This window comes from Aspergillus versicolor (genome assembly GCF_001890125.1).
Source record: "Aspergillus versicolor CBS 583.65 unplaced genomic scaffold ASPVEscaffold_11, whole genome shotgun sequence".
Classification (NCBI taxonomy): domain Eukaryota; kingdom Fungi; phylum Ascomycota; class Eurotiomycetes; order Eurotiales; family Aspergillaceae; genus Aspergillus; species Aspergillus versicolor.
Window position 1 is genome coordinate 688,558 of NW_024467534.1, and position 25,136 is coordinate 713,693.

A 25,136-nucleotide genomic window follows, 5' to 3' on the forward strand; every position below is an offset into this window, starting at 1 on the left:
GGCTGTGTTTCAATCTCTCAATGGCAAGTGACAGTGGACTGCTGGCGCCCCATGAGTTGCGGCACTCGACTTCCACGCCCTTTTCAACCAAGTACATAACCAGAGATAATGGGGACAGATCGCATTGCTTGCGTATGTCGAATCTTCCCCAGCATAGAATATGAAGTAAGTTGTCACCATCACCTGTTTGATGTATGTCTAGGCCGTTCTCGATCAATCGATCAGCCATGGCTCGGTTCCATGGCTTGCGGCCGAATAGTAGACGCAGCGCGTCGTAGAGGTTGAGTCTTGTAAGATCAAAACCAGCAGCTAGAAACACCTCCAAAGCCTCTGTCGAGTCTGAAATTACTGCATAATCCACTGGAGTATACCAAGTGATAGCTGAGAACCTGCCATCGGGTCTGTTAAGTTCTGGCGGATTGGGCGAGACAGTTTCGAGCACGCCACGCACGGCGTCCAGGTCCCCAGCGCGACAGGCAGATATAAGACAATTATATCCTTTCAGGGCAGTCTGATCAACAACTACTATATCAAACTTGTCGCGCAATTCGCGCTGAGTGAAAAGACGCGGCCGGTCCTGCCGGATCCCATCCCATAATACCACAGTGTCCGCCGCTAGTCTGGCTTTCTCCTTTGTTGTCTGGCCTGCGATGTTTCGAAGACTTTTGCATGTGGCGGCAAAGGCCTTGAGGGACTTTCCGGCGAGATATTCTGCGATGTGTATGCGAAGTTCTGTGGGTATACCGATCAGGCTGGTTTCGGGATACATGGTGATTCGTGATTCAGTGTGTGAACAATAGATTGAAATTATATGGCACTGGTCAACGGTAGATACTTTATAATTTTACTAAAGGGGGTGTGGTTCTTTTATACTGCGCATGCTTTGTACGCCTTTCAATGTATTCGAGGATTCGTTCTCGAACTGGAATGCGGCACCTTTCAACTCAGACAATGAGTCCATTGACCTCGGGTCAAAGAAACATACTCCCTTTCCTAGGTACTCTGTTTCAATATAACACTTTTGTTCATGAGTAGCAAGGCAGTCGTGTGTAGCCTGTATGCTAGAAAACTAGCTGTACGTCATCTTGAATTAGGCATAACCAACGCCCCAGTTAATTCAGTATTGAAATACCCCTGCCGTCACAAGATTGCTTATGCTTCATTATCAGTAGCTAATTAAGAGGCCACCCTGAGTAAACAGCGATTATCATGACCTCATATACATATACCTGGTTGTATCCCGACGGGGTTCACATGTTGTGAAGCTGACAGTCAAGAGATGAAGCCCTAGATATCGACCCCGTCTGGCTTACTGTATAGAAATGCAGTGAATGCAGGTATCACCAATATTGTCAGTCTTAAACCCCCGCAATTTAAGCTATGATTATTTGTGGAGCACTGATACTGGGCATGAATATCTGATCTTGTTAATCCACTATACTTCATGGCGCTGCCAGGTCCCCGAACAGACCGGTTATAAGAAAGCTGAATTATTCTCTAAATCTACCCACTCAATCCACTTCCAATGCCATACTCAATATAGTCGTTGCAGGCACGATGAAGTTCTCCCCGGTGCTGTGGGGCTGGGTTCTATCCAGCGTTGCTCAATATGCAGCAGCCGCAGCCATCACAACCGAACATGGCAAACCAAACACCACCACCATCCATGAGCGTGGCCATAACCAGAACGTCGATACCTTCAGGGTCGTTTCTACCAGTCTTTCCACTAGCACACTCCCCCCCGGTGCTCGGACTGCCACCGAGACTTGTATCACTTACACCTCGGCGATCACACACACAATCATTCGAAGTACGAGTGATGGCACCGTCATCGCAACTACTATCAATGGGCAGCTCCCGGGAACTGCAACTGGCATCGCAACTACCAACGTACCCGGATCTGGCACTGGCGGTGCAGGTAGCACTGGCACCAATCCCGGTGCTGCAGATGGACCTTCCAGTGGTTCTAAATCAAGCCACAGTCAAGGAGGCAACAATCCGGACAGCCCTGACCCTGGTACTACGGGTAGTGAACCTGGCAAGACCACCATAGCTGGAGCAGCCCCCTTTGACATCGTCACAACCTCAACAGACAAGCAAGGCAATGTTATTCCTATAACCTTCCCCGCAGGGTCTGTCCCGACGACAACCGATGCCCAGGGCCATGTCGTTCCTGATCCGGCAGCTGTTCAAACCTTCACCACAACCACCGATTCCCAAGGGAATGTCATTGGGGCTATTCCAGGAGGTGGTCCCGATGCGCAGGATCCGCTTACAACTATAGACACACCTGGTGGAGCAGGAACAATCACGACCACTACCCAAGGGGTTCATACAGCTGAGACGTTCCCTGGCGGCGGCATCGCCAATCCGACTGCAGGTACTACACAGGGCAATCAAGGAACTATCCCTGGTGGCATCAGTCCGGACCCGGCTACAACAAGGGCTCCTCTTCCTGAAGGTCTCAATCCCACGGTAACTGCCATTTCATTCACCATGTCCTCCCTTTCATCGGAGTTTAGAGATCTGCTTCCATTGTTCACCTCGTGGGAACTGGATCCACAGCCACCACTCGAGACGAAAATCATTAAGAGGATCAAGAAGATTGAGGTCGATATCGAGGACTTTGCCAAAAATTTCAGCAAGAAGATACTCCCCGGGTGTCCTTCTAAGAGGAAACGGGGGCTATTCGACGGTCTGTTCAATATAGTTGCCAATGTGGCTGCCAATGTCATCGACGTAGTTATTGATGCGTTGAACTGCATTACGCTCAGCCTGAAGAAGCTGGAGGACAATGTTACAAAGAAGAAATTCAAACTGGTCAAGGATATCCTTACGGAGTTGATCAAGATTGACGATCCAAAGGACGATCCAACTAAGCCAGAGTCCACCAAGACTACAACATCCAGCTCCTCCTGCACTTCTGATCAAACGGCCCACCATGTCACTATCCGCTGCAAAACAACCTCGAGTGTTGTTGGCAAGTCCACGGTCACAACCACCACCTGCTCGCCATCAACCACCATCACAACAACAGGATGCACCGTCACAGACACCACCACAACCGTCACCGAGACCGCCACCCCATCGCCAATTATCTGCGAGCGAGGTTCATGTCCCGGTGACGTATGCGACAACGACAATGCAGTAAGTGGTACGCCCGGCTGGCTAACTGTCGAGCCGCTGAACTGTCAAGATATCCCAACCGAAACGGCCAAACCAGCAGCAACCAAGAGGAATGCCCTGGATGAGCGTGATGACCCAACGACGACATCAACGGCTACTGCCACTACAGGTACTACGAAACCCCTCCCCAGCATTCCCGCCGGTGATATAAACCAATATCTGAGCTTCATGGGAGGCCAGCTAAACGCAAAACGACTATGGCTGAACCACCAGGCCGGCCATGCAACAGGCAAATGGTATCCCTTCGAGCAGACAAGGATGGTCTCCGGCGTAAAGGGACTCTGGGGGTGCACGTCTGTGGTGATTGTATCCCGAAAAGGCTACTACCTGTCGCATATGTATGAGGGACCGGTCTTCATAGAGCGAGATGAAAAAACTAAAAAGATTGTTTTGTCTCCGGAGGCCTTCTTTGAGAGGTGGACCATCAACGCCCTCATGAACGGTGACTCTGAGTCTAAGCAGCTGGACCCGATCAAGGACTTGATTGGGACTGATGAGAACCCCGGGCCGCTGCATTACACCCTGTCGCCTGAGATCTTCATCATGTCGCCGTATGCAAGAGGTACTTCGGGGCCTTTGAGATATATCAAGCGGATTGACTGGCTGGCAGACCAGATTCACAGCCATTTATACCCGCAGCCCAAGGCTGATGTGTATGGTCAGGAGCCTGTGCTGGTAGGGTATGAAGTAACAAGCTTGGAGGTAGCGGGTAACCCAACTGCCCCTCCGGGCAAGATCATTGCGGAAGCCTCATTGCTAGACCATTGGGTCCAGGAAGGGGATAAAATGGTAGCGTCTGGCCGCTGGCGGATGTGGGTTGGTGGAAAAGAGACTGGCAATATGGAGTTTTTGGTCCGCGACCCTCACCCTGATACTGCTATGGGTGGTACCGATGCACGCGTGAAGATACGGGACAATGGCCAGAAAGCTGCAGTATGCCCTACTCCAAGCGTCACAGCAAGCCATAGCTCTACGACAACCAGCAAGACCTCGACATCAACAACAAAAGGCCCTACAACATTAACCACCAAGACAAAGACAAGCTCCACTTCAACCTCTACGACAACAAGAGATAAAGATACCCCCACGAATGGCCCATCCTTGATCACACCTTCAGGGTGCAGAGACGACCACATCTACCGGCCAACAGTAACCGCAGATCCAGAATTCGCCAAAAAGGTGGCCAAGATGTGCTCTGACAAAGTTCCGGCCGATGCCACCAACGCCGATGGCGACTACAGCTCTGCGTACTCATGGTATGTAGGCAAAGACGACGAGGGACTCTCCTATATGGCAGACATCTGGTGGGACCCTCCCAAGCAGTGTGGGATGATGCAGACCCTCCTGAAGCCAATGGAGGGCTGGAACTGCGAGAAGATCATGCGGGAGAACTTCAACAGAGCGTGTGAGAAGGGGCTCCAGGCAGATGAGATTGGCCGTGGCCGGGGTGGGTTTATCAAGATTGGCTGTGTCTATTATCAGTCGTATCTTTCGAAGAGGACTGGGGTCTTTCGACCAAGCTGGCCAGACAGGAACATGAGCCCTGAGGTCTGGAAAATTAACTCTTAGTGGCTTCGTGTTTTACTCTGTTTGCTGTTCTAATCTAGTTCTGTCCGAGGTGCAATGTATACTTCAAGTACAGAGTAAGCACAGGTTGGTTCAAGATAATACAATTAAATACATGATATCAATCTAACAAGCCATCAAGACATAGGAACTCAAACAGAATCAACAGCTGGATGACCGGAATACAAGGCTGCAATCACGGCATCATTCTCTGCCAGCTGCAACGGCGTCCTCCCCAGACTGTCAATGGCAGACAGACTGCAGCCAGCACTCAACAGCACCGAAACCATAGACGCATCCTGATTTTCGGCAGCAATATGTAGCAGGGTCCTATCTTTACACCGATGGATGCTCGTACTTGCTCCATGCTTGATAAGAAGCCGCGCAATGTCAGTATCGCCATTTTCTACAGCCCAGGAGAGCGGTGTTTCTCCCTGACTATCGACCACGTCCACAGTTGCCCCAGCTTGCAGCAATATTTCGACAACGAGACGCTCGCCCCGCATCGCAGCGATACTGAGCGCAGTTCGACTTGCCCTATTAGCCTGGTTCACAGCTGCACCGTTCTTGATTAGGACCCGAGCCGTCTCGTCTCTGCCATACGATGCAGCGCAAAACAGGGGGGTATTCCATCTATGTGGGCCGTGCGAGTTTATATTAATACCATGCCTCAAAAGAGCCTTCAGGATTTCCTTGTTTGGGCGCTTAGCCGCTGAACGCAGAAGATTGTTAGTGACCTTCACTCGTGCTTCTAGCAGTTGATAGACTGCAGGCGCGTTGCATTTAGACACAGCATTGTCAATGGCTGATTTACCGACACGATTTATAGCATTCAAGCTGGCCTGCCTGCGTATCAATTCTCGCACAACGTCGGCATTGCCGGTATCAGGGTCATCATCATCACAAGCACGGATCAATGCTGTGTCGCCATCAGACGATTTGGCCTCCAGCTCAACGCCTTGCCCAATCAACCTCAGGGCAATATCGCTATAGCCGTGGTCGATTGCACACATCAGCGGAGTGTGGCTTTCGAAGGTAGTATTCAGCGTTAGACCGTTGTCGATAAGCAAGTGGGCGATTTCCCGACGCGAATGATCAATTGCCCCGAATAGCAAAGGATACCGGTCTTCGACTTTCAGGTCCAATTTCTTCATGTAGTTTATCAGAGCTTCCGCGGTGCCCCAGTTGTCAGCGCTGATTGCGTAAAGAAACGCATCGGCAAGAGCCCCTGTAATCTGCTCCTTCAATGGCCTGCTCGCCATGAACTTCTCAACGAGGAGGGAGAAAATCGCCGCAGTTTGGGTTCCAGCTGCCTCAGTTAGCGGCGTGGTATCGTCCCTGGTTTCCGGGGCGTTGTCAAGGTGGATGTATGGGAGGAGACGGCGGATTATGTCTTCGGCACTCGGTCCACGCTGGATTGCAGCGTGGATGGCACTCAATCCCCGAAGGTCCTTGTAATTAAAGTTGGAGAATCTGACTTCATCAAGAAGGAATATAACCACATCTACCTTTCCTGCTGCACACGCCACCATCAGTGCTGTTATTCCGTATTTGCTCGAATCAACGTCGACAAAGCCGCTGGAGATCAGGGTCTGCATAGTGGTTGTATCTCCAGCAGCGGCAGCTCCTTTGAAGATGAGATCATAGCAGTTCATCCTTGCCAGCTGGTCTAGACATTGGTGGTAGATGATGTCAATATAACCCTCCCAGCTTTGCTCCAGGGCCTTCAACATGAATGTCTTGAACGAGCGGACATCCGTGTCTAAATTGAGACCCGCATCCAGCAGGGCAGCCAGGATTACGGGCGTCTGCTCTTTTCTCTGGGATAGGGCATGAAGCGCAGTCTGGCCGGTGGGAGGGTGTTGGCGGTTTGGATTTGCCCCGTTGGACAATAACAGCTGGACCATTTCCTTTGTTCCCTCCTTGCAGGCTATATGCAGAGGGTGATAATCTCCGTCGCATGGAGAGTTGGAAATCTGCTTGTCGTGCTTCAGTAGAAGGTCGAGAATCTCAACATCCACGCTCGAGCTCTGCTCAGTGCCGTAGAACAAATACGCCACTGGGGTTTGTCGAGTAGAGTTAAGATGGTGATAGCTGATACCATGATCCAACAGCACTTTGACACATTCCGGCGTCCATTTACCATCGTTGCAGGCTTTGTGAAGCAGGTTTTCTTGTTTCTCAGATAGTATCCCCAGGTCCAGGCCGTGCATCAGGTCTCCCACAATATCCCTGGGGGCAAGGCGAATGATATCTGCGGTGCATTTAAAGTCGTATCTTCTTAGACTTACACCAGTAGCTAGTAGCATCCGGATGATATCAATATGCCCATGCTGAATGGCGGCAAAAAGGGGTGTGCCGATACAGTTTCTCACCATGTCGTCGCTTGGGTCTGATGGTATTCCCGCATCGAGTAGGATACGCACGGCCTGTTCAGAGCCTAATAGACACGCATATATAAGGGCTTCTGTCTGCCGTTCTGGGCTGCGTTGTATGGCCTTGATGCTTCCCTTGAGAATACGAAGCATTAGCTGTTCTCCATCTGCGGTCTCCGAGATGGCGTATTTCAGTTCGGACATTGAATCAATATCTGCAGCTTTCAGAGCCTTCATCGAGACTGTATTATTATATTCAAGCTTATAGAGCTCCTCAGAGACAAGGTCGTTTGCTTTTTTTGACACTCTGGTGAACGCTGCTCGAGCTGGAAGGCTCAGGTTCTTGAAGATGGAGAGAATCATCTCGTTGGGGAGGTCCAATATATTCCTAGCCATGATAGCGGTAGTTAGCTGTATAGTATGAGTTCTTCAGAGCAATAGATATAAACTGCCTTGACAGATCTTGAGCTGTAGAGGGTATCGGGCATCAAAATAATTTCAGGGTGCACTGGAATAGACCAGATAAAAAGGCATAATTTAAATATTTTGTGGATATCAAATGCATTGTCTGGTTTGATTCACTCATTCTTCATTATCAGTACAATACAGCTTGCAACTGGTCCTTTATACCGTGCTTTATTGCGAATGCAGCCAATTGTGGTTGTCTTGATGCTCCCATGACAAACAACCATGAAGTGTCTAGGCCAGCACAATACAGTTAATGGAAGGCTAGTAAATCTTTATTCTGTGGGACTGAGTAGCTTGGCTAGTAGAACTATAGGATCATATCCACTGTTGTCACTGTTATCTTCACTGTTCTGATTATTTAGTTCACATAGATCTGACTTTACAGTAGATATTCACATTCGAGTCTTGGCTTCAAGCTGAATTCACGTTAAACTACAGTCCTTATTGAAGTATAGTCTACCGTCTTCCTATGAGGATGAATACAGTTTCAAATGTTTTTAATATTTTATTTCGTCTTAGTATATCCTCACTAGCACCCTGGTATATACCCCAAATAGATTCAGCACCCAAACACACGCATACAGAGGCAAGTTAGAAAGGTAAGGAGATAAACCGATCAGCTAGAGCTTCTCTCCAGGCGGTCATGAATTATGTCTGTGATAACCGTGAACGTAGGAGAAGACTGACTACACAACTGCAGCGCAGTATTCCCCTGCATATCCTGATGCGAAACATCACAACCGGCATCAACAAGCAGCTTAACGATCTCAACCGACCCATTCTCACAGGCATAATGCAACGTAGTCTTGCCAAAGACACTCCCAAAGTCCACCTCCGCCCCACGGCTAATCAGCAACCTCACCACAGATGTCTTGGACTCGTTAACAGCATGGATAAGCGGCGTGCGCCGCAATTTATCACGGTCATTCACATCCGCCCCATGGTCAATCAGAGTCTCAACAGCGGAATGCTGCCCCTTCTGGCTGGCCAGTATAATCGGAGACGTCCCACTCGTCTCAGCCCGTGTCCCGTGGACGCTACACCCAGCCATCAGTAGCAGATTAATGATCCGCGTGTTTCCTCCCTTGACGGCATGATGGAGAGCGGTTAGTCCCTTTGAGTCCTGGGCATGGATGTCGGCGCCGCGCGCTAATAGACGACCGGTTACCAATGCAGAGGACCTGTAGTCTTGCCCGGCTACTGCCTCCATGAGCGCAGAGACACCTGCCACGGTGCTGTTTGGATCGACGCCGCCATCGAGGAGAGTCGAGACGGACTGTACATGGCCGTTGGCGCAGGCACATAGCAGGGCCTGTACTCCTAGGAGAGGGTTTGTTCTGCTATGCCCGAGGAGATCTGGTAGCAGATTCTGCATCAATAGGCCCTGGTCTGGGGAGTTGGCGGCACATTTGAAAATCCATAGTTTCTCAGCGGGGCGTAATTCCTCGATGACTGATTGGGGAAGTTTCTCAATGGCTATACTTGAGTTTATAAATATATTGAGACTCTGGGGTGACAGGTGGCTGCATATCTCGTTTACCAGTTCCACCGGGAGCTCGAATATATCAGACATGTTGCAGGTCAACGTATACCGGGGAATTGGTGAAGATGCTGAAGACGTGAAGAATACACAAGGCCCAATATCATGGGGATTTGAGGTGCTATTTGTGTATCATATTACCAATCTCGCTGCATTGTTGTTTGTTCCCATCATGCATTGTGCGAACATAAATAACCAAATAACCCAAAACAGGATATATCACAAGATAGGTTCTTTGTACTAACCAACTGATAAACACTGGCCCAAACTTCTCAACTCGAATATTGGTAGTGGACATACCTCTTTGTACATTCGATGAGGGCCGAGCATAAAGGAGCATTGTAGGAGTGACCAAGACCATGACGCAGCCAATGATCGAAAGCGCATGTTGAAGTCTGAATAAAGTATTCAGATGATCTTCCATTATCTTAACAGAGTGGGTTATGTCCTGGAACTGAAATTGGTTGGGATTCTCGGCGATATCAACAAGTTCACCGAGTTCAGGTTGAGATTCGGTGCCGAGAGAAAGACACCGAGGAGCGAAACGTCCTAAAATAGGAAAAGGATAATTTGGATTATCTGCCTAGACGGTCTATAATCTCATTTTGTGAGTACGGCTGGGCTAGAATGGATATTCTAGCCGATTGTCGCCAGAGGCCTATCCAGCTAAGGTTGGATCGCTCGGTCAAAAACCATTTTAAATTGATAGCACATCAAGCCGATTTAGATGTCACTGTCATATATACAGCGTGCCAGCCCCTTTCTGCTCATCGAACACAGTCTCTGGTTTCATGCCAACAATCTTCTCGTATATCTCAGGATCCGTGGCACCCTCGAGTCCGAACAACAATACCTGGCTATCGGCTGTCAGTCCCAGCTTCTCTCGTAGTAAACCGTCATGGCCAGCCCTCAGCAGGATTCCCATACTTGCAGCAGATGATTCACCGCAGACAACAGGCACATCGCCCCCGCTGCCCCTCGCCAGCGCGCTCATACCATCGACCGCAAACGAATCAGGCACGGAGATGAAATCACTCGCCAGCCAAGAGAGGATCTTCCATGCCGCCGGCGATGGCGTCCGACAGGCAAGGCCTGCCATCAGTGTCTGGAGACTACCCTGGGATTCGCGCGGTACTCCTCGTATAGCACTCTGCAGCAGACAATCTGCCTCTATGGGCTCAACCACGACGAACCGTGGCATGTCTTTATTACCCCCCTGCACCTCCCACCAAAGCATAGCAATCCCCAGAAAAACAGCCGCTGCAATACTCCCCACACCCCCACAGACAAAAGCATGCGTGATGCTCCTCAGCGATGACTCCAGAGCGGACAGCACCTCGTCCACCACGACCATGTACGCATTCATCACATCGCGCGGGATCGTACTGTCAAAATCATCCCAGGACGTGCTGCTCACAAAGTACCAGCCATTCAGGCCTGCATCTTCTTTAGCCCTTTGAACCGATTGCTCGTACTCCCCATTAATGCGGATAACAATGGCGCCTAGCTCCTTCATCCTGCGCGCACGACCGGTGCTCACATGCGCGTGGATATAGTCCACACACCGACAACCGAATATCTGTGCTCCGTACGCAAGGCCCCTGCCCTGGTTCCCATCCGTAGCTACACAGACAGTCACTTGTTCCGTGATGTGCCGATACGTTCCAGATCGTAGCTCAGTAGAGGACGGACGCACTGCGCCTCCAGTCTGTTTATATACTTCTTCTGCCAGGATCCTGTAGACGGCGTACGGGGCACCGAGCATTTTGAACGATGCAAGCGAAGGGCCGAATCGTCTGCTCTCATCTTTGAGAAGTAGTTTCCCGATTCCAATCTGGGAGGCGAGATTGGGGAGGGAGTGAAGCGGCTGTGGGGAATATTCGGGCCATGTGTGGACTTCATCGATGGCGGGTTCCCAGTGTGTTAGGTTTTGGACAGATACTGCAGCACTTTGTTCGGCTTGTTTGCTGAAACGGGCTGTATTTGAGTGGTGTGTATAGTCCATGGGTCGCTAGCGATAGTGGGATTTGTGTGCAGGGCAGGGCAGTAGTCGTGTTGCGAGTAGACTACAAGGAGTGGTAATGGCGCTATTTATACCTATAATCCCGTACCATCTTCGATTTTAAGTGATATGGTCATTGAAGTACGCAAAGCTCTAACGGTAGTCCTCGGTGACATCCCACCGAGCAGTCCTGCCACGTTCGGTGTACCGACGCCATCACCGAGCGTCCACATTACGGGCCTATATGAATCGTACGGTCAAAAGCTCTTATATTGCTACAATAGTAGTTGAACGAAAGTTAATTGCCTCAGGTATAGGTCGTCGAAATATCAAGAATTACTTTATTAACTGCAATGGTCAATTCTATAAATTTACAGACTATAATATATATTGAGAATTATAGCCAGAGCTGCATATTATGCTTTAACTCTAGCAATCTCCGCCTCTAGACACTCAACAATGTCCCTGTTATAGGCTGCTCGAGCATGGTCCAGTGCAGTCAGGCCATAAACGTCTACAGCCTTTATATCTGCAGCAGCAGCAATCAAGACACGCACCGTCTCAATATGACCTGCCCGGGCTGCAAACGAAAGAGCCGTGCGTTTAAGACTATCCACGCAATCCACAAGGCGAATATCCCATTCAATGAGGGCTGTAACCACCTCTGTCTTTCCGTTCACTGCGGCGAACTGTAAACTTCTAGTAGTATCTGCGGGCTCCAGTAGCCAAGGCCATTCGTCCTCTGAGCTTAGTATGCAATGATCCAATACGCCCCTCCCCAGTAGCAGTTTCACAATTTCTGCGTGATTATTCAAAATGGCTTTCTCGAGAGCTTTTCGTAGACCGAGACGAGTACTCAATCCTCCATCTAATAGCGCCTTGACATGTGTGGTATTGCCTTGTTGACAGGCGTTTACCAACTCGTCAACAGCCATGCTTAGGTCGTTGTAAGACCTGGATGAAGTCATTGCAACCGCGGTCCCTGGGAACTTCACTATGATCTGCAGAGTAGATAGTTGCTAGAAGGTAATGGCATTCTATTCAGACTTGAATATTATAGTTCTCAGCCGTCCTTCCCGTCCTTGACAAGCTGAAAGACCAGTAGATAAAGGCCCATTATATACAGGGCAAAGGCACCAGTAGTACCTACCAATATAGCTGCCTACCTTCACACCTTGCATCCACAAGTGCTTTCGTGCTAATTTCCACTGTTGCTTATTGAATCTAATTCGAAGGCGGACTAGGTGTTCGAACACCTTATTCGCTTTTACGTCTGTAGAATATAAGCCTTATTTTATCAACATCTATAATCCATATTTCTTAGGAGCCACTAGACTGATCATTAGGATTCCCGCAGAAAGTGGAACGGATACTTAGGGGGTCCCATGGTTGTGCAGTAACAAAGGTTATTGTCACTCTATCAGGTTAAGGCTTGTATATTGCAGCAAGCAATATACTTGAACTCGGTCTCACTATTCTTGTCTAAGGTAAAACGGGATCTATAATATAGCATTTCTCTATATATAACTATACCTGAAAAACATCATCCACTCTCACCGTCTGCCCGGTTCTAAGAGACTGATTCGCACTTATGCCCGTGAGAATCGACAACGCCCCGTCCACATGAGACGCAGCTCTCCTAAAGGGATCATCTCCAGAGACTTCATCAAACAGGTCATTCAACAGCTGAGGATCCCCTCCGCCATGGCCTCCACTCCCTTCCGGAATCTCTATATCAACAGGCTTTCCAAACAACGGCCGTAGCACAATCGACCTGCTTTCCAGTGCCCCCTCGAGCGCCTGCTCTCCACCAGAATTGACATACGACTGTTCCACAACCTCGACCTCCAACCGCCCTTTTGTTCCATTTATCATCACTCTGAATCCCTCCCACGGCGCATACGCGGTCAGGCTGTACGTTAACACAGCACCAGAACGGTACCGCACCATCACACCCATAGTATCCTCAATGCTTATCCCGTCGCTGAACACAGACTGGTCACGGTAGTACGCATCCTCCTTCTCAGCGTCCAGATACATGGCCTTTAATTGTGGGTTACGGTCAAGATGCAGCGCAAAGTGATCGTCCTTTGCATTGTCACTCCCATACGCCCGCGAGTAGAACTTCGTCTCCCCGCGCTTCTCTGCATTCTCGCGTCCGTAGAACTTCAAATCGCCCATTGCAACAACCGTCTCAGGCTGTGACTGTAGCCAGAAATTCACCAGGTCGAAGTGGTGGGTTGATTTGTGGACTAGCAATCCGCCGGAGTTTCTCTTGTCTCGATGCCTGCAGTAATATTAGTCTCGTATGTCATTTTTTTTTTTTATTTCCTTTGTTTTCTTTTCACTGATGAGAGTACTCACCATCGTCGAAAGTAGTCAGCCCCATGCTGTGTATTCAGCAGCCACTCGAAATGCACCGAGGTCACCTCGCCAATCGCCCCAGACGACAGCAACTCGTATATCTTCGTGTTATGCGGTGCATAGCGGTAGTTGAACGAGACCGTCACTTTCTTCCCAGTCCGTTCTACAGCAGAAAAGATCTCTCGACACCGCGGGACATCAATCGTCATGGGTTTCTCGGTAATGACATTGCAGCCAAGTTCCAGGGCCCGGACAATGTAGATGTTATGCGTGCGGTCGACGGTGGTGACTATAACATCATCCGGCTTCGTTTCCGCAATCATGCGATCAAAGTCTGAAGCCAGGAATGTTGGAACTGGCGCATGGCCAAGCGCTTCAAGACGGGAGTTCGCATAGTCCAGGCGTGTTTGGTTCGTGTCGCAGAATCCCACCAGCTGAGCGGTTTGGGGGAAGTCTTTGACTATTGCGGTGTAGAAGAAGATGGCCCTACCGCCGGTGCCGATGAGGGCATATTTCTTTACCATTGTGTTCAGCTTGTTCTACCTGTGCAGATTGCCTTTCCTGTGGTTGACTGTCTGGGACTGTTCAGGATATAAGATGAGGGGCAGTTCGGGGTGAAGGAGCCCGAGCTGCTCCAACAAGTGGTAGTTTGTTAGTATCTGCTAAGCTCAAATCAGCAAACGCCCCAAGACTGATGTGGGAATGCCAAATAGCCTGAATGCAGTGCGTTGTCTTGTCGCTGATTTTCCATCAATAGGAGCCTCAGCACGGCGATGATCACACAGCCCCCGCATGCAAAGGATGGAGATGCCATGGGGGAAATGTCAGAGCTTTGTCTTGGTAAATCCTGGAGAAACCAAGCATCCAATCTCTGTCTTTCGCTTGGAATGGGGATATTATCCTTCAAGGGCCAAAAGTCACCGGGATATATATCACCGCGGCCGGGATATATAGGGCTAGACTCCCCAAGTTGGAGAGTCCCACACACTCATCACCAGCAACATGACGACCAAAGAACCACCTTCTAATGACCACGTCGAGTCCGCGGACATCATCGCACCTGTAGTCGATGAACCGCCCAAGACTACCCCCACCGGCGAGAAGGCCGCGCAGTTTCTGGCCGCCGTCGGCGGAGACCGCACATTCACGCCGGAGGAAGAGAAGAAGGTGCTGCGACGGATTGATCTGCGTGTTCTCCCGCTGCTGCTGGGTGCATATTTCTTCCAGCAGCTCGACAAGTCCAGTTTGTCCTACGTTTCTATCTTTGGGCTGGTTGAGGATGCAAATCTCGTCGGTCAGCAGTATTCATGGCTAGGCTCCATCTTGTATATTGCCCAGCTGGTTATGCAGCCAGTCGCAGCATTGGTTCTCGTCAAGCTTCCCACTGGAAAGGTTATCGGCTCAGCAATCTTTCTCTGGGGTTCATCGCTGGCGATCATGGCCGCCTGCACTGACTTCCCCAGCCTCCTGGGGCTGAGGTTTTGTTTAGGCGCGTTCGAGGCAATGATAGGTGAGTTATCGAGTAACATGGCATTGGCAATAAACTAACTTTATAGCCCCCTCCTGCATCGCCGTAACGCAGATGTGGTGGCGGAGAGGAGAGCAGACATGGTAAGCTCCCGCCCTGCCATGCAATTCGGCTAACACGAATAGGCGGGCTGCCCTCTGGAACGCGATGAACGGAGTAACTGCAATCGTAAGACTCTCAATGGCGCATCTGAACCCTACTAACCAGGCAGGTCGGGAGCCTTTTCACATACGGCCTCGGTCACATACAGAGCGACACTTTGTATTCTTACCAGGTACCTCCATTTCCCTATCCAGGCGAAACATAACTTACGAAGCATAGACCATCTTCCTCCTCTGCGGTCTGTTGACCGTTCTCTACTCCGTCCTCGTTCTGATATTCATGCCCGACTCCCCCATGGAAGCCAAGTTCCTCGGTGAGCGCGAAAAGGTCATCGCCGTCGAGCGCCTACGCGCCAACCAAATGGGCATTATATCACGCGAGTGGCGCTGGGACCACGTCTGGGAAACATTACTCGACGTGAAGACCTGGATCTGGTTTATACTCATCATTGCTATCTCGTATGCTGCACTCGCACTCGCCACTTGATAACTACACTCCATACTAACGCATACACGCAGCATCCCCAGCGGCGGAATCAGCACATTCGGCAGCCTTATCATCACATCCTTCGGATATACAAATTTCGATGCAATCCTGTTCAATCTCCCCTTCGGGGCCGTGCAGGTTGTCATTATCCTAGGGGGCGGGTGGCTCGCGACCAAGCTGCGCACGAAAGGGCTGGTGATTGCCGGGATTGCGATGATTGCTGCAGTGGGCACGATTCTCCTTCTTACTGTGTCAAGAGAGCAGAAGGGCGTGCTTCTGTTTGGATACTACCTGGTGGGCTTTTATAATTTTGGTTCTGGAGTTGAGAGGTTAACAATGTCATGTTGCAGGTATCCTGTCTCGCGGGAATCACGCCGCTGGTCTACGCCTGGGAAGCTCAGAATACCGCGGGTGATACGAAGAGGAAGTGCACGTCGGCTGTTGTTTTGATCGGCATGTGCACTGGGAATGTATACTGTAACCCCGGTTGGCATATTTGCTCCTGGTACTGATATGATATTGCAGGTTATCGGCCCTCAACTCTACTCTTTGGACCAGGCACCCGAGTATCGGCCCGGCTTGATTTCAAACCTGATCATGTTTGTCCTTGTTGCTATAATTGCTATGTATGTCTTATATCCTTATTTGCTTTCGCTCTAGGAACTAACGGGGCTAGTATCGCGGACGTATACCTCTACTGGCTCAACAAGCGCCACGCAAAGAAACGAGAAGCACTCGGTAAGACCGCACAGATTGTCGATGAGTCCATGCTTGGAAAGAACAAGATTCAGGCGAGCAAGGCTGCTGAAGTGGAAGATGCTGGGAAGGGGGAGAGCCCTGGGGTGGACAAGGGGTTCTTGGACATGACGGATTTGAAGAATGAGGATTTCATCTACGTATATTAGGCGAGCTGGTATTGGATTACCCGGGCATATATATATTGGGTATAATGGCTACCTGTGAGAACACTGCTATGGGGCCTAGTCCACTCGACTACTAAACCGATGCACACCAGAGCCAACTACAACCCTCTTCTTCCCATCTGTAGGACTGCCAGGAACATTCACAACAGCCTCCGTGTTGGGCGGAACCCTAATAGACAAGCTGAACTTGCCTCCATCAACCCTCCACTTCGTCTCTGCAGATCCATACGGGGTCAAGTAGCTCTCCTCAGCATGCGTCAATCCACCACCAGGCTTGACATCAACATTAAACCTCTTCCACCCGGGCTCAGCAGGACTCAAACCACCGATATTCTCATGCATCCAGCTCCCCACGGACCCAACAGCGTAGTGGTTGAACGAGGTCATTTCGCCAGAATTGACGCTTCCGTTCGCCAGCATACTATCCCACCGCTCCCAGGTCGTTGTCCCATTCATGATCACCTGGAACAACCAGCCCGGTACTTCCTCCTGCAGCAGAGTCTTGTAAAAAACATCCGGGGCCCCGTACTGGGACAGCGCATGGCCGAGGATATGTGTCCCCGCAAACCCAGTCCCGATTTTATACTCATTCTCCGCAATGATATCCGTAAGCCGAGAAATCGCATTGCTGTAGTGCGAAGACTCTGTAAATAAATTGAAATACAGCGGCAGCGTAAGCCCAGTCTGCGTCTCATTCGCCACAGTCCCATTACTCGAGATCCAATTCTGCCCAAACGCAGACGTGAGATTCGCACGTTCCCGCGCATACCTAGCCGCATTGTCCTTCAGCGACAGGGACGAGGACATATTGGCCAGTATCTCCGTGCTGTGAATGAGGTACGCATCTGCGACCAGGAACGCACTCGTCGTCGCATCGCCCGGCTCATCAGGTGGTGCCAGGGGGTCGAGCCAGTCTCCGAACTGGTCGCTCGAGCGATCCCACAGCCCTTCTTCGTTGCGTGGGATGCCCTTGTCGACCCAGTCTTGGGCGCCGGCGTACTGCTCCCTGAGCAGATCCTTGTCTCCGAATGTTTGGAACAGAGCCCAGGGGGCGGCGACGACGACGTCGCCCCAGATTGCGGCTGCCTGGTTCCTCTTCTCGATCACCACTTGTGGGATTACAACTGGGGGGATAACTTCATTTCATTAGAACTGTGTGATAGGTAATGAGGGTTGCGGACTTACAGTCATTCGCCACTTGCTCTGAATATACGTCCTTCAACCACCCACGGAGGAATCCAGCAGTGTTGTATATGAAATTCGCCGTGCGCGAAAAGGCATTGATATCCCCCGTCCAGCCCAGTCTCTCATCACGCTGCGGGCAGTCAGTCGGGATAGAGAGGAAATTGCCACGCATCGACCAGATGATGTTCTCGTGAAGCTTGTTCAGAAGAGGGTTCGAGCAGTTGAAGAACCCAGTCCGCTCCATGTCCGTGTTGACCACGATGGCCGTGACAGAGTCGGCGTTCAGTTCTGTCTCCTCTGGCCAGCCCTCGACCTGGACGAAGCGGAAGCCGTGGAATGTGAAGGAGGGCTCCCATTCCTGTTCTTCACCGGAGAGGGTGATGTTGTCTGTGGCTTTGGCATTTCGTAGAGGCCTGGTGGCCACTTCGCCGTTTTCCATGACTTTCTTCATTAGCATTCCCTAATGTAGTATAATGATGGTTAAGTACCTTCGGTATGGACAAAGGTGACAGTGCTCCCCTTGGGACCCTTAACGCGAACGCGTAGCCATCCAACGAGGTTCTGGCCAAAATCGAGGACCGTCTTGCCCGACGCACTGGAGAAGACGTTCTCTAGCTGTCTCTCTTCAACGCGACGAACAGGCGGTGCATCTGGGGCAGCCAGAACGCTCTTGTCGAAGTCGACTTCATGGGTCCCCAACCATTCCGAAGCATCGAAATCCGGCGAGGACCAACCCGCAATATCTTGAGTCGAGTCGTAGAACTCTCCATCATATATCTGAGACGACACAATAGGCCCAGTTGCCGATTTCCACGTTCCATCCGAGGGTATATAAGTTGTCTCACCATCAGCAGTCTTGATCGCCAGCAATGACAAAACACCAAGGGTATCTCCGTAGACATTTCGCACATAATCCCAGGTCAGCGCACCGGAGTACCAGCCCTCCCCAACGGTAACACCAATCGTATTCTGGCCCTGACTCAGGAGGTCCGTGACATCGTAGGTGTTATACTCGTGACGAAAATTGTACGCCTGCCAGCCAGGTGCAAGGACATGGTCGCCGACACGCTGGCCGTTCAACTGAGCCTCGTACAGGCCCAGAGCGGTGATATACAGTCTTGCCGAAAGAACCTCCTTATCCACGGCGAAGTCCTTGCGGAAGTAGATCGGTCGGTGCGTGCTGTTCACCTCTGTCTCTCTATCCGAGGCAATAGCAACAGCATCCTGCCAGTCGTCCTCGCTCAGTAGACCCGGCTCAACAGCAAAGGGCTCAGACCAGGACGAGTCGGGCTGGTTTTGGCGGCCGAAAGAGCGGACTCGGACGATGGCCTCCTCGCCAGACTTCAAATCGTCCGCTGGCCATGGAACAAGAACGGAGTTCGAGGAGTTTACATGGAATGAGCTTGGTTCGCCTCCTCGGTTAATCTCCAGCTCATAGGCACCCTGGTGCCAGTCGGAGACGTTGCCCTCGAACCGCCACGAGATTCTAGGGCTCGGCTCCCCGATCCCCAGAGCGGAGCGGTGGTGCTCGAAAGAGACTTGCGAGATTGATAGAGCCATGATTGTCTACGAAATTCTGGGGAGTCGCGATGTATCAGGTATAAATAACATTTCGTCACGCAGGGTCCCCGCAACGGCATGAAACGGGGGGCAATGATACCCCGAGATGTTTCGTCACTTGCATGCAGGGGGGTTCGGACGACTAATTGGATGTCTTCTAGGCATTGTCTGGGGTCGGGGAACTGCTTGACAGGCACTGCTGTCCCCGCAATTACACTGTCGATCGTTCATAGTCGGAGCCAGACACCCCGAGCAGCCTAGTCGGGTTTTCCGGGTACGAATACGAAGCTTAGAGTCTGATCATCATGATTTAATAAAACGATTCATGTGTCTGAATAAGTTGTTCGGAATTGAGTCGCTGCATAGATTATCGGTGAGCATGCAGGTAGGGCTAGGCCGCGGGGCAGCGGCAGGACAGGCAGCAGGACAGGCAGCAACGCCCTGTCTAACTAGGCATTTGGTGGATTGACTCCATTTCAGCTCACTTGATCCTGCAGAAAACATTGCTGCGCGTTTTAATTCGCTAGATTGACTGATAAGCTGACATCCCAACAAATTCCCAACCGCGGTCCCTCGACTGTTGAATACGAACGGCTGTCTTACCATATTAACATCCTTAAATTGGATAGCTTCCTGTTATCTTCTCCTCTCCATCTTCGAATCATTAGAATTTTAGCCGGCACAGAATGAACTACAAAGGAAGCTGCCACTGCGGCGCTGCCACGTTCAGCTTCAGCCTGCCCGCTGACATTTACGAGACCGAAGTCCTCAGCTGCAATTGTACGCACTTCTCCTCAATTAAATAGCTCCAATTAACCGTCCTCAGGCTCAATCTGCTCGAAGAATGGCTATCTGATGGTCTACCCCAAAGCCTCGGAGATGACCATCCATCACTCGGAGGATGCCGTTACAGTTCGTCGTCTTTCCCATAATTATAAACACACTAACAGCACCAGGAATACCGCTGGGCATCGAAGCAATACCCGCATTCCTTTTGCTCGAGCTGCGGGACTAGCCTCTATGCTAAGGGCCCCGAGGGGAGTGATCTGAGAGCAGTCAATGTATGAACATTCTATATTCGGTTTGAATAATTTGCTAACCGATATAGGCTCGCACTATTGAAGGGGTAGAGCTTGAGAAGCTGAAGTTGAAGCCCATCGATGGCAGAAGCATATGATTTGCATATGCTCATCGAGTAATACAGAATGGCATGGTGAGAGGAGTTACTGGGGTTGGGGGCTTGAAGGTGTTTGGTGTCTGCCGAAGAGGTATTTAGTAGTATGATAGATATAAAGGCTAGAGTTAGGAAGTGTAGCACGCTGTGTTAGTTTACACAACGCAATTCTCGCATCAGTGTCTTTGGCTACAATGCAATTGCAATCAAATTTGCCCATGATGTCAACTGCGATTTACAATGTATTGCGAGAAGCACTGACAGTCTAGGGTGAAGATCCTTATTTCCAATTAGCCCTCGATTTCCACAACGGTCACCTGCGCTCCCGCAGAGAGGGTGTAGGACTCGTGGAATGAGATGCCACCGTTGTCAGGGTCTGCATTGGGTCAATCAGTTCAATGATGCTATAGGAGAACTATGTGTGCCTGCCTTACAGCTGGGCATCTGGATGCAAGCCACCTTGAGTGGCCCCTTGAGAATCGGGTCTCCTAAAGGCAAATTTTGCATGTTGATAGCGGCGAGAGTGACTAGTTAGTTGAGTAATACAGCAGGCTTTATCAGGACCGATGTTACACTTTATAATTCAGTTAATAATTCAATGTGCTTATGTGGAATTCAGACTCCTGTAGGCACTTCCGGATCGGGTGCGCGAGAGCGAGGGATCGTTCTGGATGGAAACACTGCGCTGAGTGGTCTACGCTATAAAGATGAGGTACCTTCACGTATGTCTGACTCACCGTTCAACGCATACTTGCCCTTTCAATATGTCTGTCAATCGTCAAGTTGTCAACAGCGCCCAGGCGCCTCCCCCACGCCCCTTCTACAACCAAGCAGTCATTGCCAATGGCTTCGTCTTTTGCTCTGGTCAGCTCCCAAAAGACTCCACGGGGAAGATAGTCGAGGGCACCGTCCAGGATCGCGCTGTATGTATTTAATAATCTCACCAGTTGTACCGAAGACTTTGCTGACGCTGTACAACAGCACCAATGCATTCGGAACTTGAAAGCCGTCCTCGAGTCTGCAGGATCTGGTCTTGCAAAAATGGTCGAAGTAAATGTCTTCCTGGCCGATATGGAGGACTTTGAGAAGATGAATGAGGTTTATCTGCAGTGGTTTGGCGAGATTAAGCCTGTTAGAACGTACGTACCCTCTGCGCGTGTACAGGATTGCAGACTGATTGTTCCAGTTGCGTTGCTGTCAAGTCCATCCCGGAATATACTGATGTCGAGATGAAGTGCGTGGCGCTCTTGTAGTTGGCGATTCTCGGGATATACATACACAGATAAATAATATAGCCTGAAGTTTTCCTGTCCAATACAACAACCTAAGAATCTGCATACAGCTTATATATAGCTTCAACCGTAGTATTCCCCCCAGAAAAGACGACACCAACATCCCACCCCTTTTCCCCACCCTCCTTCTCAACAATGGCTCGAAACTCCTCGTCAAACAGTATAACAGCCAGGGGCACGGCAGCACTAGGCTCGATGACAAGTTTCATACGCTCCAGCACCAGCTTCATGGCCACCTTGATTTGATCCTCGGTCACAGCAAACAGCCCACTCACCTTGTTCTGGTCAGAAATGACAGTCCAGTTGATTTCCCCCATCGGAGTCCGCAAGCCATCAGCAATAGTGAGCGTCCTGACCTCGCTGATTCGGGACCCAGCCGCAAGTCCGCGCCGGCCATCGTCCCCGCCCTGGAACGAGGGTTCAGCACCAAAGACGCGTGTTGACGGAGTACCGGAGAAGTACGTGGCGGATCCGGCCAAAAGCCCACCCCCGCCCAGAGGCGTAATCACCGCATCAAGCGGGTGTTCTTTCTTGAGGGTATCATGATCGCGAGACTGATTGGCCAGCAGTTCGACCACCTGCTCTTCGAGCTCTAAACTCGCTGTTCCTTGGCCCAGGATGATATCAGGATGATCATAGGGCGGAACAAGGATGGCGCCGGTTTCTGCGATGACTTCCTGTACAACTGACACACGTTCAGGCTCAGTAGAGCCGCTAAATATAACACGGGCTCCATAGGCTTGGGTGCCGTCGATTTTGGAGGGCGTCGATATCGACGGCATCACGATATGGGCGGGGATGTCCAGGGTCGATGCAGCGAGCGCAAGGGCCTGGGCATGGTTTCCTTTGGTTTCGAAAGACGGAAAGTTAACGTTTGATTGAGCTCTAAGTATGGATTTGGTGTTTCGTACCAGAACTATGCGTTGTCACGCCACGCGTGCGTACGGCCTCTATCCCCATCTCAGAGCAGAGCCGCAGAAGGGCATGGAACGCACCGCGTGCTTTGAAGGCGCCAATCTTCTGCAGATTCTCGCACTTGAAATACAGCCGGAAGACTGGTTTGGCAGCTCCAACATTATCTGGGTTTGGAGTCGAGGCGATCCGGTTTAGTGTTTTGGAGGTGAAGACTGGTGTCTGGTAAACGTAGGGTTTGATCACAGAATGAGCCGTGCGGACAGCCTCTGGTGTGAGCGGAGGGCAGGTGCTGGGGTCGGCCATGGAGGAAGAAGATGCATTGCGAGACAGAAACTTGCTTCATTTCCTTCTATATAACTCCGTGATGGGATAACTATAAGACTATAAGACGGGACTCGCTCTCGCGCACCCCATCGGGAAGGTGGAGCAGTCTGGAATGAGATTTCATTGATTGATTCGAGGTTAGTGGGTATGGCGAGTCTATTCGCGGTTAGTCCAGACTCAATTATATGGATCCGTGGGAAATCCCCTCATCTTCTTCTTCTTCTCTCCTACACGGCTTGTCAGTCACTCCTCAGAGGATGTACGATGTACAAGGCTCCCCCACCGCGTCCAAAGAAGACTGACATTGTTCGCTCTCGGTCGAGATGTCGAGGATGTCGACAACGCCGGGTCAAGGTTCATTTCCACCGAGCCAGCACATGGAAATGTACTAGCTAACTACTTGCAGTGCGATGAACAGAAACCCTCATGTCGAGCTTGTGTTCGCCGCGGCGTCAGCTGTGAGGCCGTCATGCCGAGTCTGGACTTCCATAATGTCACCGTCTCTGCCCATGAATCGCCGGGCAGCCGCCATTGCCAGCGCTTGAGATTCAAGCACAGCCAAGGGCCACCTAAGGTTGAACAGTCCCATCTGGCTGAGGATTCCAGAGTGGCCTCCTCAGTATCGCCACCGTTGTTGGCAGCGAGTCCGTCACCATCGCCCGCTCGCTCAGAACATGAGACCATGTATCTTGCACACTGGAATGAAGCCTGTGTGCATGCTCTGCAGTATTCTTTGCGTCAAATATCCCTCACCACGGACAGAAATGCACCGTTCAAAGCAGCGCTTCTGGCTCTTTCAGCCTGTAATCTCAGCCGCTCCTTGCCCGAGAGGGACGAGCAGGACGCTCAAGTAGCCTACAGGCCCAACCCCCGCCACCTCCTCTCCAGTCAACAGTACTATATCACCGCCGTCGGCCAAGCGGCGAAGACAATCCTCAGAAGCTCTCTCATGGCGCCATCTCACACTCTGGCGATGTTGGTTTTGTTCTGCAACATTGAAACCGCAATGAGTAATTTCACCGGATTTGACTGCCACGCCCAAGGAATAATCAACTTCATTCAGACGCATTTTCAAGAAATCACGTCTGATGCTCTGGGCCGAGGAGCAATCGCAACCTGGGTGCTGGCGAGGAACCATAACTGGTGGCTGAGAATGAATTTCAGCAGCGCCTCATTCCAGCTCGCCCAGTCTTCGCTATCCCTACCTATGGATATATCCAATGTCCTCCACTCCATTGGGTCAAGGCGAGCGACTGTTACATCAATCCTTTGCGAAACCTACCGCCTCAGGACGATTGCTTTCCTGCAGTCGGCACTGGAAGATGCAATTGCTGCCCCGGGAATCGACGACTGTGTCGCCCTGATGCAGGCTGAGTCCGCAAAGCTCGATTACTGGCACTCCACCCTCTCCCAGTCGGAGCTCCCCTTTGGCTCGTTTACAGAATTTAATCCACACGACAACAGCCAGCTCCGTCCTCTTTTCTTTACCTCGCATAGACTTGCAATGAATTACGCGTACTATGTATCTTCGCGCGTCCTACAGTCCATGCCTCATCCTGGTGCCACAAAAACTGAAGGGTCCATGGGCGACGCGGAAATCGCACACTGGTCAACGACCCTTCTTCGCATTGTATCCGGTCTCGACAAAAAAGATTGCGCCAGAAAAAATGTCTATTCGATCGGTGTCTCTAGCCTTCTTGTCGCCTGTGTGCTCCGCTATCACAGTCTTGTATTCGGACGCTGGGTCGAGAAATGGCTGCTTGAATGCCATCAGCTGTCTATATTCGAAGAAGGCAGCTTCCCTATTGCTCAGGCTTGGCAGGTCGTTCGTCTTGTCAACGAGGAGAGGGCAGCGGGGAATTATGCTTGTGCCATCGCCTTACCAGAAGATGATGGCGGGGGAGTGGGGAAGTACACCTCGTATTCTAGTCAGCGGTTTGACCGAGTCTTGCTGCTGAGAAGAGAGGGAGGTTCACCCAGGTTGCCCTGGGAGTTTGTTTCAGTCAACATGGTGGAACAACCGTCCTCTCCTTTGGACGGTACCCCAGATGTTTGATATCCCACGCTCGCGCACCTGAGATGATAACATTGTATAGCTCAGCGACAACCCTGTTATTAGAGCCGATCAAGTATTATGATGCATTCT

At 50.8% G+C, this 25,136-nt stretch overlaps 12 protein-coding genes across 12 annotated transcripts; 5 read left to right on the forward strand and 7 right to left on the reverse strand.

The window, feature by feature from the left end:
- Positions 1–1,557: 1,557 nt before the first annotated feature.
- ASPVEDRAFT_875953 (uncharacterized protein) lies at positions 1,558–4,755 on the forward strand (the record flags this gene model as incomplete). The annotated part of the gene is made up of 1 exon (XM_040818101.1): positions 1,558–4,755. One exon carries the CDS (start codon positions 1,558–1,560, stop codon positions 4,753–4,755), a length of 3,198 nt encoding a protein of 1,065 aa, XP_040672506.1.
- Positions 4,756–4,982: 227 nt separating this feature from the next.
- On the reverse strand, positions 4,983–8,598 carry ASPVEDRAFT_90690 (ankyrin repeat domain-containing protein; the record flags this gene model as incomplete). The annotated part of the gene is made up of 2 exons (XM_040818751.1): positions 4,983–5,246; positions 8,368–8,598. Coding segments are annotated over 2 exons (495 nt in total), but the record flags the coding sequence as incomplete, so codon positions are not given.
- Positions 8,599–9,871: 1,273 nt separating this feature from the next.
- ASPVEDRAFT_33022 (uncharacterized protein) lies at positions 9,872–11,140 on the reverse strand (the record flags this gene model as incomplete). Its single annotated transcript, XM_040810674.1, has 1 exon — positions 9,872–11,140. One exon carries the CDS (start codon positions 11,138–11,140, stop codon positions 9,872–9,874), a length of 1,269 nt encoding a protein of 422 aa, XP_040672508.1.
- A 413-nt stretch (positions 11,141–11,553) lies between these two features.
- On the reverse strand, positions 11,554–12,105 carry ASPVEDRAFT_33023 (ankyrin repeat domain-containing protein; the record flags this gene model as incomplete). Its single annotated transcript, XM_040810675.1, has 1 exon — positions 11,554–12,105. One exon carries the CDS (start codon positions 12,103–12,105, stop codon positions 11,554–11,556), a length of 552 nt encoding a protein of 183 aa, XP_040672509.1.
- A 494-nt stretch (positions 12,106–12,599) lies between these two features.
- Positions 12,600–14,104, reverse strand: ASPVEDRAFT_46097 (Gfo/Idh/MocA family protein). The gene is made up of 2 exons (XM_040813467.1): positions 13,502–14,104; positions 12,600–13,424 (listed from the first exon to the last, which is right to left on the reverse strand). The coding sequence occupies exons 1-2, from the start codon at positions 14,023–14,025 to the stop codon at positions 12,665–12,667; spliced, it is 1,284 nt and encodes a 427-aa protein (XP_040672510.1). The 5' UTR covers positions 14,026–14,104; the 3' UTR covers positions 12,600–12,664.
- Positions 14,105–14,503: 399 nt separating this feature from the next.
- On the forward strand, positions 14,504–16,522 carry ASPVEDRAFT_140207 (putative MFS transporter; the record flags this gene model as incomplete). Its single annotated transcript, XM_040807638.1, has 9 exons — positions 14,504–15,011; positions 15,058–15,112; positions 15,155–15,197; positions 15,241–15,303; positions 15,351–15,589; positions 15,659–15,911; positions 15,968–16,087; positions 16,143–16,243; positions 16,294–16,522. 9 exons carry the CDS (start codon positions 14,504–14,506, stop codon positions 16,520–16,522), a joined length of 1,611 nt encoding a protein of 536 aa, XP_040672511.1.
- Positions 16,206–19,591, reverse strand: ASPVEDRAFT_46100 (uncharacterized protein). Its single transcript, XM_040813468.1, has 4 exons — positions 18,214–19,591; positions 17,726–18,166; positions 16,294–17,676; positions 16,206–16,243 (listed from the first exon to the last, which is right to left on the reverse strand). The coding sequence occupies exons 1-3, from the start codon at positions 19,283–19,285 to the stop codon at positions 16,598–16,600; spliced, it is 2,592 nt and encodes an 863-aa protein (XP_040672512.1). The 5' UTR covers positions 19,286–19,591; the 3' UTR covers positions 16,206–16,243; positions 16,294–16,597.
- A 200-nt stretch (positions 19,592–19,791) lies between these two features.
- ASPVEDRAFT_46101 (GFA family protein) lies at positions 19,792–20,866 on the forward strand. Its single transcript, XM_040813469.1, has 4 exons — positions 19,792–20,065; positions 20,112–20,197; positions 20,242–20,346; positions 20,394–20,866. Exons 1-4 carry the CDS (start codon positions 19,972–19,974, stop codon positions 20,460–20,462), a joined length of 354 nt encoding a protein of 117 aa, XP_040672513.1. The 5' UTR covers positions 19,792–19,971; the 3' UTR covers positions 20,463–20,866.
- ASPVEDRAFT_88039 (uncharacterized protein) lies at positions 20,750–20,966 on the reverse strand (the record flags this gene model as incomplete). The annotated part of the gene is made up of 2 exons (XM_040818221.1): positions 20,750–20,835; positions 20,894–20,966. 2 exons carry the CDS (start codon positions 20,964–20,966, stop codon positions 20,750–20,752), a joined length of 159 nt encoding a protein of 52 aa, XP_040672514.1.
- A 257-nt stretch (positions 20,967–21,223) lies between these two features.
- On the forward strand, positions 21,224–21,712 carry ASPVEDRAFT_140903 (uncharacterized protein; the record flags this gene model as incomplete). Its single annotated transcript, XM_040807695.1, has 3 exons — positions 21,224–21,382; positions 21,441–21,598; positions 21,646–21,712. 3 exons carry the CDS (start codon positions 21,224–21,226, stop codon positions 21,710–21,712), a joined length of 384 nt encoding a protein of 127 aa, XP_040672515.1.
- A 71-nt stretch (positions 21,713–21,783) lies between these two features.
- Positions 21,784–23,214, reverse strand: ASPVEDRAFT_875964 (threonine/serine dehydratase; the record flags this gene model as incomplete). The annotated part of the gene is made up of 2 exons (XM_040818103.1): positions 22,663–23,214; positions 21,784–22,595 (listed from the first exon to the last, which is right to left on the reverse strand). The coding sequence occupies exons 1-2, from the start codon at positions 22,967–22,969 to the stop codon at positions 21,784–21,786; spliced, it is 1,119 nt and encodes a 372-aa protein (XP_040672516.1). The 5' UTR covers positions 22,970–23,214.
- A 40-nt stretch (positions 23,215–23,254) lies between these two features.
- Positions 23,255–25,046, forward strand: ASPVEDRAFT_56299 (Zn(II)2Cys6 transcription factor domain-containing protein; the record flags this gene model as incomplete). The annotated part of the gene is made up of 2 exons (XM_040815188.1): positions 23,255–23,344; positions 23,397–25,046. The coding sequence occupies 2 exons, from the start codon at positions 23,255–23,257 to the stop codon at positions 25,044–25,046; spliced, it is 1,740 nt and encodes a 579-aa protein (XP_040672517.1).
- Between the last annotated feature and the right edge of the window lie 90 nt (positions 25,047–25,136).